Source organism: Dicentrarchus labrax, unplaced genomic scaffold (genome assembly GCF_905237075.1).
Source record: "Dicentrarchus labrax unplaced genomic scaffold, dlabrax2021, whole genome shotgun sequence".
NCBI lineage: Eukaryota > Metazoa > Chordata > Actinopteri > Moronidae > Dicentrarchus > Dicentrarchus labrax.
The window spans coordinates 10,759,821-10,772,540 of record NW_026136705.1 but is presented as its reverse complement, the minus strand read 5'-3'; the positions used below and the strand labels follow the sequence as shown (position 1 = coordinate 10,772,540).

The following is a 12,720-nucleotide window of genomic DNA, read 5'->3' as shown; positions in this document are numbered from 1 at the left end:
ATAGAGTCAGCAACAGGAATAAATCTTACACAGATTTGAATCTTATCTGGATTGTTAAATTAAATTGTCCCAAAAAATACTGTCCTCTTTTAAGTAGAGCTGCAGACTAGTCAATTAATCGATTGGTTGATTGTAATAAAATAATGATGCTTGTATTTTGATAAAAAAAAATGCCAAAAAACTCCAATGGGAGTTTGGCTGCTTTTCTGTTTTATAACGTAAACTGAATCTATTTGGGTTTGGGGCTGTTGGTTGGACAACATTCACTATTTTCTGATGAGTTACAGACTAACCAATTAACTGAGAAAATAATAAATCAGTGCTATGTATGTGTGAATGTAAAAATCTGGTTATTTTACAAATACATCACAACTTGAACTTTCATCCATCACGTTCATCCCTCATCATCACAACTAATAAAATACTATGCACAAATTAAGTTGCCACTGTTTGTTAATGCATTGTCATTATATTCGGACTTACTGATTTGCCAAGAAATTAAAAGATTGATAATAATTATGTGACTAAAGACAAAAAAAGTGTTTTAATCAGCTGTATGTCTGCAGACTCATCATCACATACTTCATCAGAAGCAGAATAAGCGGTTACATACACGAATAACATGAATACATCCTCTTTGAGATTTGAGATTCATTTCAGAAGATTATGAGCAAATTGAAATCAGGTCTTCTATACAGACACACCGTTCCACTTTCAGTGCTCCCATGGGTACAAACTGGGTCGGTGGTGTCCTGTCCTGTCCTAGGGCTAACATCAGAGCGTCAAACACCCAACCTTCTACATTCAGCAATAGATCATTAGTGAAACTGACTTTCAATACTGCCTTTTACCCTGAGAAATGTGACTGCACTTATTACAGAGCTGCTTTGAGTAGGCTAAAAAATCTCTCCAGAATTTTTGCTGAGCATCAGTTATGTCATATCCACAGCAGGGGAAATGACATGTTGACAAGGCAACAGCACCTTTATGTACAGGCTACAGAACCACAGCTGACACCAGATTGAGCGACAAATACTGTTACTTTTTGTTATTTTACAAGCTAGGAAATGCCCCTGCTAAATGGATTAACTGAGATGGAGGTATTCCTTGTATGAACAGAAGCACCCCAAATATAAACAATGAGTTTTGGGGTTTTTCCAGAGTTGGAACATGCTTGCACATTCTTAAAAGTCAAACAACCTAACCAGATAATCCTAAAGCCTCCAGAATAACTGTTTTCACTGACAGATCAAACAGCGGCTGGAGTTAAACTGTGTGTGACAAAGCCACGAAGAACACCAAGCCAACACAACACAAAGGTGTTTCTATCTGTCTTCAGTGGAATTATTGAGGAGACACAGGGTTTTGCTTGTATATCAGCTCTTTGTAGCCCCATTTGGAAGTCAGTGTGTAAACCCAACAATCATTAGAAAGGCAGCCATATGGTATCCAGACAGGTGTTAAAGAGCTGGGATCACAGAGGACCACACAGTCAACTAGCTCATTAGCCTTCACAGGAATCATGCTTCTTTCTTCCTTCCTTCCATGAAGTGAAAAGACTGACATTGACAACTTCAAGTAATTTGCCCTCACTGACTAATACAGGTTTTCTATAACGGCTCTACATGACAGGTGCAACTGCGGCTAATGGAATACTCATTTGTACATAACCATCATCCTAGCCCACGTGAATATTCAAATCTAACTATTTAAGTTTCTATTATTTAAAGCCACTGAATAGGGATAAGAGTAGGCCTTAAAATATTTACATATATCAACTTACCTACTTGTTTCATGTCAATAGATGCACACATGTGCCTAGAATATGATAATAATAATAATAATCTATAATTCTAGCCACATTTAAGCATTTTCACTCCTTTCAGTTAGTGCAACACCACATACAGCAGCTACAGATATGCTATTTTTGTTTAAGCGAACATCAAAGATGTCCTCATACCACTGCCGCAAAACTTGGCAGGGTAGTTCTGAAATAAGCACTCCAATGTCCTCGTGTATTTTGGGTCAGTAATGAAGGGTGTGCTTACATGTCTGCTGACAGCAACACAAAGTTTGTTTTTTGTTTTGTTTTTCAAAGAAGCAAGAACCTATTAACACACGAACAGTCATAATAATCATATAGCAAAAGATGAATCATGATGAATAATGATACCTCATTGAATAGAAGAGTTGTTTATACAAAGAAGCATTCTTGTCTTTCTTAAAGGCTTCATTTCTATGTTGTTCAAGATTCTGTCTAAATATTCCCACAGTGCTTTTAAATGAGTGATTAAAATGTTCATTAGTTATGAACCTATATATATATATATATATACACATATATATACACATACATAGAAAACAGTCCTTTAACAGTTTTATGTGGAATACAATACATCGAATAACTTTCTGCTCTGTGGGTTAAGCCCCTCTGAATCATGGAGATCTGATGATTAACAACACCTACACAGTAAAACCAGCCACCTGTCTATACATTCCATTTATAACCCAGCCAATTCATATGGGACTTTGCTGAACATCACCAGCCACAGTTTCACCCACTTTAATTCTGCTGAACATTACCTGCTCTGCTTCTTGAATCAACGTTCACTCTTCTTATATAGGGATTAATTATAATCTTATAGAAACGTATCCTGCCATATGAACATGCAGACACACATCCTGCACAGAGTCATCAATTATGGGTGGAACTGGTAATAAGAAAACAAAAGGACGATTAAGGCACCCCCACTGCAAATAATGGCGTAATTATGGACAATAATCTAAGAGTGACAGCCCCCTGCTGGAAAACACAACTGACGACCCCCACTGGTCTGGAATAGCCAAATAATCATTTCTAATGCATCAATTAATGCTCCCTCTTAGCTTCTGTGGCCACAGATCTTCTCCCATGTTGTGTGTTGACAGTTCATTAGGGGTTTTTACTGCGCTGTGATTGTGGTGATTGGGTAATGAAGTGGTGGGGGCGGGGAAGACGGCAGGCAATGGTGCACACAGATTACTACCTTGGTTAAATGATGAGATTCAGGACACATTCAAACCATCAAACAAAGGAAAAAAGGAGTGAGGCTTTATGAAAGAACATGCAGGAAAATGCTAGTCCTAGTGCACGGAAAATATAGCTGATAACTATCAGCTGGCATCCCTTTCCAAACTATTTACTGTATGATTTCAGTAAGCTAATTAGCTAACCCCAGATTCAGATGAGAATAAACATAATCTAAAACATGATAAAATGAAATAAAAATTACTGAGTGGCTACTCAACTTGGCTCAAGCTGATCTGCCTTCATGTGTTGCTCTCACAGTCTAGGATAGATACATTGTACCCCCTGTTTTACCTTAAAGGGCACTATCACTAACCTTTATACTGTAGCTACTAACTGTGTTTAGACCTGTCAAACCATTTTCCCAGATGTCTTTCAATACAAACAACATAATAGACTTTTTTTTATTTGTTACCAGTACATTAAAAGGATCTATTTTGTTAGTTGGATGGAGTCTTTCATTGTAGCTGTAAGATACAGTATATGAGCAGCCAGCATTAGATGGAAATCTCATGGGTTTCCTATTGATTTTCAATTGGCTACCATTAAGTGGATCCTGTGTGCTAACAGGATAGGCAGAGGTGTGAAATTAGGGACAAGGTCACAAAAGATCAGCATGAGACCTGCCAACCCTCTGTTTCTACTACAGCAGCTACACCGCTGGCCCAGATTAAGTGTCAGGAAATGTGCTGCACACACAACTACAGTGTAGCAACACAAATGATAATCCAACTACACGTTTTGTGAATGTAAAACCTAACTCTGCATAATCCTGTAACTTTAAGAGTCCTCTGCTCTACATATTTCATAGAACATTAAGAACCAGACTATATATTGTAGTTTGCAGTGTGAAGAGTCACAACAACCACAGTTGGAGCAAAGGTCTGAAAATCTCCCCTCAAAATGTTTAAACTGGAGATCTATAAGACACTACTACACCATGTCTGTTACTCTTTAATATTAGTGGGAGTACTAGACGCCTCTCACATGTCTCCAGGCCACAACCATGTTTCACACTTACCTTGCGTATGCCTTCTACTTCAAAACCATTGAGGTTTGCATAAAGCGAGTGGTGCCTTTTTCCTAACAGCGATGCCGAAGTGATATTAGCCGTGGTTGGGACTGCCTTGTCCGAGAGCCCGTGTTGCTTATTGTCCTGCTCTTCTGACCTCCTCAACTCCTGCTGTTGTCGTGCAAGAGGGTCAGCTACCTCACGGCTCTCCATCTCTGCGTGTGCCGGCGCAGGCTCGGGCTGCTCAGGCCGAGTGCACAGGTCATACATCACACTCCCTGTCAAAGTCAAGCAGCGCAGATGGGATCGATGTGACCAAATGAGGTGCCCAGCCAAGACTGAGCCATCGCAGGCTTTTCATTTGCTGGAGGAGAATTACACGGATCAACTGTGGCAGGTTGGCCTTAACAATGATAAAAATGTCACTGTCCTCCCTTCCTCCAATGGTTCATAAGCAGGAGTGTTTTTTCACAGCTAAGGTAAAGTGTCAGAAATGAAGCAAAGGACTGTTATTGCCATGGTTGTCAGTAACCCATCACCCAAATGTGTAAATCCTGATAAAGCAGGACTTAAAGCTAACAGCAACAGCACTAATGGAGGTGTTATTACTTGCCTAAAATCAGTTTTTTTTTTAGCAAGAGTCTGTGCCATATCCAAGACAAAACCAGTTACAGATAAACCAGGAGTTGTAAAGTACCTCCTCCCTCTCTGCGCTGTGACGTTTTCCAAAATGAGGACAATAAGCTCCACAGGGATATTACATATTTTCGGCCTTGGCTTGTGAAGACAATTCAGTGAATGTCATCTTCCTGGTAGCATTCTTGAGCATACTGTGGTTAATATTTATCACAGTGTAGCATTCAGCATCCTGCTCACTACACTAACATAGCCTGCTTCTTCATGCCTTACCGCTCTGTCGTCTGAGGGGGGGTTTGGTCATAGACACTTGTCCAGAAAAAGGAGGACACACCAGTCCACTTCTTCCCCTACGTAATGCTGAAACAGCGCATGTAGGCCCAACTGAAATAGCAAACAAGAAGAGACGTGCGATGGAGAAAAAAACAAGAGAATGATCTAACTAACAGGTCTCCACTCCAGTCCCCATTCTCTCAGCGAGAGGGAGATGTGGGTGGCATGTTGACTCTTTAGCTCCGAGTCTGTCTTCATTGATGCCGCTGTGTCAAAACGCATTTCATCCAGATGCAATAACACTCGACAAGCTGCTTAATCCCATCTTGGTTACAGCGCCATAAAGGTGAAGAAAGAGGACGAAGGGAAAAATGTGTGTGTGTAAGACGGCGAGTGTCGCTGCGAGGAGGGGGTAGGGAGGACTGCTTCCGTCGCCCTATCACAAAAAGGCAGGCTTTGAGACGGGGCCCAATCATTACCGCGACTAGAGCTCGTTTCCATGGAGATGACGCTGGAATGATGTTGGCTGCCTATTGATTGTTCAAGAGGCAGTACACACTGCAACACAGGGAGGCTGCAGGAGGCAGGCAGAGGAACAAGTGTGTCCAGTCCACACTAATTCTAATGTTTTACTGCAGTTGTGCACTAGAGAAACAAATGTCTGACAAGGTGATGAATGCTCCTCAGTAGTTTAGCCTTGGACACAGACATTAAAACACATATAAAGCTGCTGGTCTGAAAAGAGAAACTGTCGCAACTCAATGCTGGTTTACAAATTAACTTGGCATTTATCTTTACTCCACCTAATTGTCTATCAAATGACCAGGGCAGCTTAGTAAATCCCCTTAACAAGCAGTGGCATGACTACGGGCCAGGAGGGGGGTTGTTCAGTTATTTGGGATGGCATCTGGTTAAATCCTCACTCAACCAAGAAACTTGAATTCAAAGAGCCTCACAATTCTATCTGGGTAAACCATTTTAAGATATCACTATCACTGTGGCAACAGGCATTGATAATAAAAGATAAAAATGAATAAAAATGTGCAAGAAAAACCATGTTTGTAAATTTGGTTCACTATCACAAAGACTAATTCAGACTTTCTGACTGTAAACTCTGTAAAGAGTTACGTTTTAGATGAGACCAAGATCCTGACTATAATCATTAGGGATCAAGGACAGTGACCCTTTCATTTTGGGTATGTCATTTTCAAGCAAGTGTACAATGTATTTAATGTGCACTGGTCATGTTATGACCCAGTCCACTTAATAAGGTCACTATTGGCGCAGATACCAATCTAGCATGTTGGATCAGTGTATCCCCAGTGGCAAGTTGAAAAAAGTTCAACCATCATCAACTCAAGTGGCAAAAAAAAGTGCCAGTTATTTCACATGAGCGGCAGCAGAGCTCTCTCCTTCCAATGGCATAGCTGCTGTCATGTTTACAATGAAAAAAATGGAGACAGTGGCAGCAACCACCTGCTACATGAAAATAACTTTAGGAACAACACTGTATACTAGGGAACGGGAGACAATATTTATCCTGAGGCAATAGAGATTTCTTAACTGGTAGCTAGTTTGCTATACTGTTTATACTTAATACTGTACCTCTGGCTCTTTAAGGCCATTGTGGGTTAACAGTTTATTAATTACATTTCCAGATTTTGTTCTGGAAAAGTAATTAATGTAATTATTGCACTGTCAAAACATTAAACTACATACAGGTGATTCATATAGTCTATTGCTAATATACGTAGTTATATGTCACAAAAAATAAGATGTAGTTACACATTCATCTCAGTTATAACTCCAAATATATTTATTTTTACATAAATATATATTTGTTTATATAAAAAATATCAATATATTATTTATATATCAAATATATATATATATATATTATTTATATAATTTGCAGCATATTCTCGACTCATCTACAGCAGGTCAAAACGTATTTTAATACTTTGTAAGTGCTTTGTTGCAGTGACAAAGTTTGCTGAGGCTTTACACTGCAACTGCTTTGATAAAGTGCAACAGTCTACCTTCTGTTCCTTTAAAGGTCAGACTTTGAAAACCCATAGCTGTGTACAGCAATGTTAAAAATAGACATTTTGCCTTAATTCTTTTTAACTGGTAATTTTCTGCTACACTGCCAGTGCAGTCGACACAGAGATTGTTCCATTTACAATGGCCATTTTCGCTAAACTGTCTATCATCCCCACTTTAATGCACTGACAGGCATACAGAATGTACACTCAGCACCACAGGGGGAAACATGAAGAGCCTCCACCAGACAGATCAGGCTCATGGCTCAGAAATGAACTTCCTACTTTGCCCTAACGCTGCATTTCACAGCTTCAGTCTATTCACTTTTAATTATAGTGTGCTCACAAGACCATGGCTCCAGTAGCCTAAAGACTTAAAACAACCCTGATGTGAACTCCACTCAACACTATTTCTATTCTGCTTCAGCTGCTTTGATAATATAAACGTACTCTCTGATCAGGAACAGAGGCACTGACAGCGACAGCGACAACAACAAACAACAAAATACTACCGCACACATGACCACTGCCACCAGCAAGTGTTCTTATCACAATATATACAGCACAAAAATCTCACTGAGCTTAAAACAAAGAAAAACATCCAGTTAGCGTAACCTGACGCATGTCAAACAGCAGCATGCTCTGCACAGAACTGAGCTGTAGCCAGGTCCATCATGGTTCACTGGTATTGACATCCTATCACACTGACATATTCTGACAGCCTCCCTGTCTGCCTGTCATGAGACTGAGAAGCCGGCTGCTGCTCGAATACATCTAGCATTAAATGTTCTCCATTAAATTAGGACAGGAGGGAAAAGGAGCAATTCTAATTTGGATAATTTGGAGTTCAGCAAAAAGCAAACGTTCAGTAGCCGTTAGCTGACTGAGTTGTTACAGTCTCACCACAGCGATCAGATACAGCAGCAGATTTATACACCTAGTGTGTGCTAATGGCTTTTCTTCTTTTATCACAGTTTTCTTTAGTTTTCTTTTGGCAATTTAGACATTTAAGGCATTTGATCATATTAAGGAAATCACAGAAGCCCCCATGTCAGTATAGCCAAAATACAGATGTTGTAAAAAAAACTTTGTTTAGTTTTTTTCCTTTATAAGCTGCGTTTTAAATGGTGTTTAAAGGTACCGTATCTCATTCAACCTTAAAAAGCACTTTCATAGCACAGACAGGTTATTAGAAAATACAAACAGGTGGTAGAGTACCAGGGATCTTTGTGTCACAAACAAATATACGGTGAACATGAATTGCAGTAGAAGCCTTTTTACACAAAAAAAACAATGTGAAATTGACATTATTAAAAGAAACAGACATGAGCTGGTCCATTCCCATTTGAACACCTTTTAAAAATGGACGTCTCCCTGATGCCAGTTGCTGTGATAACACAGGGGGTGCCTCAGCAGGGCTGTGAAATAACTATGAGGCTTGGCAAGTAGGCCCTGCTGTTTAGACACAGTTGAAGCTTTGATTAATTATTCAATTTCCTCTGTATGAAAATTTGATCCAAAATTTTTGAGACGGAGGCACACTGACCCACTTCTGCCACTCCAACAAGAGGCATAAACAGATCCACCCACACATGCTAAACACCCCCCCCCCCTCATATCCTGCACAATTCTCCTCATACAGACCGTGTCAGTCACACTGAATGTTTTTAATATATCCTGCATCATACTGGCTGTCTGTAACTTTATAGTGTTGGTTATTTTTTCCCTGTGTCTCATTGCTACAAAAAGTCCTCAAAAAAAAAAAATACTCATGGAAATGTCACCAGTTGTTCAGTTCTCCATCTTACTGCTGCCTTTATAAAAGTGTAGCTCAAACAGGAGAGAGTTGTTTTACAGTTACACAGTCTTCACTTGATTGAGGCCATTTGATACTGAAAACTACCACAAACAAGAGAGAAACAAGGCTACGATAGCATAAATGGTTTATGCCTCAGTTGTTTTGTACATAATGTGGACTCAAAATCTCCTGGTACAGACTTTCACCACACTGGCATAAAGATCTGTTGATTAAAGAAGACGGTAATTCATTTGCAATGACTATAGTTCACATTATGCTTTGCTCTGATGCAGCCTGTGCTGTGCGTGGTGTGCTAAATCAATATTAATATATCGGTTCTGATTTGATGATCAAGGTGTTCGTGAGCAGTTCTGTGATGTTGCCTTCCTCTATGACTACTGTGTTAATCAGCTTGTGTTTAAATAAACACACATCTACATCTATATTCTATCCATTTATGAACAATACTGAGGAACACAAGGAGCTCATTTACTACACATAGACGATACACAAAGCTCCACTGCAATACAAACTGTTTTGATATTAGATAAAGCAAACAAAGTAGTTGATGCTTATAACAGAGATCTGCTATTAGTCTGTTCTTGCCGTCTCCAAACTTTACATAAACCCAGAGCATTGTGTCTGTGGGATTCCTGTATGTGTCTTGTGTCACACTTTTAGCCCCAAGTAACCAGATTATGTCAAAACTGTATACATCAACCAATATCAAACTTGTTCTGATCCTGTTATGACACCAGTTCTCCCACTGTTTATTCCACATCCTGAGGACTGAGTAAGCCTCTGTCTGGTAGTACAGACCTTCTGCAGTCATTCTATCTTAAGGTAATATGATGAATAGATTCTGGTCTGGGAGCAATGTTTTCCTTTACATCATAGGGCAAATCAGACAGTGTGTTCACTACCAACACGTTCCTGTCTCCCTTTCCCCATACAGTACCTGCCACTATGTCCATCTAGCTAACATTTACACAGGTGAATACAATGTATGGCAATCTTTTCATATTAATCTTACTTAAAACTATGATCTTATTAAAATTCACATGATTTGTTACAACATATATATAAAATAATTGTACACCACAAATACTTCAGGGCTTCACAGTCGATAAGTATGAATCAAGACCACCAAAGTCTGTAAGTACACTGATGCAGATTCTCAGTTAAATATATAAGAGGAGATGCTAGCAAAGCTTAACTCATAAATAAGAAATAACTTACCTCCATGTTTCTGTCCATGCATTTGGAGGACGGTGACCCGTCTGACCCAGAGGACTCGCAGTAGGGGGGCTGGTCGTCCCAGCCTGCATGGGGAGTGTTGTGAGGGTGACAAATTTTTAGAGAGCTGCTCCGACAGGTGTCCAGGACTGCAGCGGTGGTGCAGGGGTCAGCTGCACGGAGGGCACTCTCTAAAGGCTGCTTTCCACGATCTTGTTCGGTTTTCTTGTTTGGGGAGTGGGAGGCACTCTGGGATCTCTGCTGCAAGGTCCTGGAGCAGGTTAGGAGAGGCTTCGTCTGACAGGGGTTACTGCCGTCTCCCTGAGCTGGCTTGCTTGAGGGACGTTTAAAAATGCAGCTGGGGGGTCCTGCTCTCTTCCCCCCCTGCAACAGTCTCCCGTGGGCGTCTAGCAGGTGGCAGAGGAAGATGGCCTTCTCTAGCTCCAATTCCTGCCTGTCATGCAATTTATAGACTGGCTGCTCACCATTTATCTTCTCGTACAGGGTCAGCAGCAACTGCTCCAACTTTGTATACGTTTCTCCACCAGACAAACAAAATGCCTCTTTCCCAGAGGACTCACTGTATCGTCCACTGTCTTTAATGCTCCCCTCCTCAGCCAGCAGACGCCAGCGTCTGCCAGGGTGCCTGTCCGTTTGGCACCGTCGCCTGGCCGTCAGCTCCCTCACGGCCCTCTGCAGTTCCCTCTCTGCTTCTTCCCGCAGGTGCCTAAGCTCCACAGAGAGGTGGCTGCGCTCCTGCTGCGTTCGGTTCTTCTCCGCTTCCAAATCAGCACGCAGCCTCTCCAGCTCTCGTCCATAGTCTGTCTGGCCCTGGCATGGTTTCTTGGATGACAGTGCCAGAGGGTTATCCCTGTCTTTCCTCATCGTGACACATTCACAGCACAACATGCAAGGAATGGCGAGACGTATTGATTTCTAAAGGAGGGCCATGCATCAGAACTGAGAGGAAGTAGTGCAGGTGGGTGATGGGAGGTTATCAGACATGCAGCATGCAGTTATCACACCAGGTCACTGCAAAGATGAGACAATGGAGGGTGTGAGAGAAGTGGAGAGATGGTCAGGTATGATAAAATGTTTTTGATCAATGTATTAACAGGAAATGTTTCCAGCATGGTGAAAGCACAGGTGATTACAGTATTGGTCCTCTCTGTTAGAGGGATGGTTCAGAATAAAAAAGGGCAGGACACTAAAAAGATTTAGGAAAGCAAGCACAATGAATACACCAATGAACACTGATTGTTATAAATGGAGAGAGAACATGCCTCTGTAAAGTACATGCACTGAGGAGCTGTGGCTATAGCTGTATAGGCTATGTAAAGTCCAACCAATACATGATTTGTTTAACAGTTTGTATGGATACACAAAATGGTTCCTTACAGACTATATTCATACCTGATATCTGTTCATTTGTCTCATCTAACCCTGGCTTAATGAACATATGTCCATTTAATGATAATGCATGGCAGAAGTAACCCCCCTTTAACCAGTATGGGATACGATTAGTGGAGCTTACTCTTGGAGCAGGAGCCCAGCAGTGCTCTGAGGATGCAACAAGTGAAGCGGTGGTCCTGTCCTCCAGTGAACAGCGCAGACAGCGGTGCTCCGTTAGATATCGTTACTGTTACAGTGTTAACCCTCACTGCTCAACTGAGCGGTGCCCATACGGCCGCTGGGATACGGCTCATATTACGGAGGATGGGGACTTCGGCCAATGGCTAATTAACTAGCTTAATTTAGCAAACTATAATACGGTCAAGAAGCGGACGCTAATGCAGGCTGTTTAACAAGCTGCAGTACAGACTGTATTATCGTACGGCGGGAACAACTCCTGACGACTAACGTTAGCTAACTTACAAACGTCTTGTTAGCCACCGTTAGCTAACCGTTAACCGTTAAGTTTCCCAGCCACAACTTGAGTATCAAACTCACCTCTCAGCGGACTCCACTCTTATATTTAACTTTTCATCAGTGGACTCATCCTCTTTCAGCCGAGGTACTTCTGTCGGCATTAAAATGAGCTGTCTGTCACCAGGGAGGCGGGCAGGGTTAGTGGTTAAAGGTCCACGGAGCCATGCAACAGGGGGTTTGTTTATGTGTGCGGCGCCAGTGTCACATACACGGTCTGTCCGGCGTCATTGTGCTGGCCCGTCCAGCCACGGTGCTGCATTCAAGTGCACCTCGCCCTCGTCTCATCGGCTACAGACCTGCTGTGAGACTGTACGGCGTGTCGGACATATAAAATGTTGTTCCGACATATAAATGGTACATTTTAAAAGGCAAGCGCTATAGATTTGTATTGTCCTGCGATATCTTAATGCTGTATGTATTCAGAGTTTTCAGTCATTTATCAATTCAATTCAATTGAAATTTGCTTTGAATGAATGTCAACAACAACAACATTGCCAAAGCATTCAGAATAAATGAAACAAAATAAATACATTAAATAAATTAAAACAACAAAAGAGTAGTAAAAGGTTTTTCAAAACGTGCTGTGTTTATGTGCGTGTATATAAGCAAGAAATAATCATTAAACAAATAAGAATAATAATTGATAATACTACTAACTGATATGATGACAATATCTTAATCAACAAACAACCAAGTATAATTATTTTCTATTCTGATCTCTGGCATG

At 41.0% G+C, this 12,720-nt stretch overlaps 1 protein-coding gene across 15 annotated transcripts in view; it reads right to left on the bottom strand.

Moving 5' to 3' along the window:
• The window catches only part of LOC127363603 (peripheral-type benzodiazepine receptor-associated protein 1-like), a 63,976-nt gene extending 51,771 nt beyond the window's left edge, over positions 1-12,205 (bottom strand). For 10 of the 15 annotated variants that reach the window (XM_051400291.1, XM_051400297.1, XM_051400298.1 and 7 more), the window contains exons 1-2: positions 12,015-12,203; positions 10,068-11,096 (exon numbers count right to left, since the gene is read on the bottom strand). In XM_051400291.1, coding sequence (XP_051256251.1) covers positions 10,068-10,973 — 906 coding nt within the window. In that variant the 5' untranslated portion in view covers positions 10,974-11,096; positions 12,015-12,203. Of the gene's footprint in view, positions 1-4,088; positions 5,401-10,067; positions 11,097-12,014 lie in introns of those variants that run through there. The other 5 variants (XM_051400305.1, XM_051400306.1, XM_051400301.1 and 2 more) reach the window with 4 other exon arrangements.
• Between the last annotated feature and the right edge of the window lie 515 nt (positions 12,206-12,720).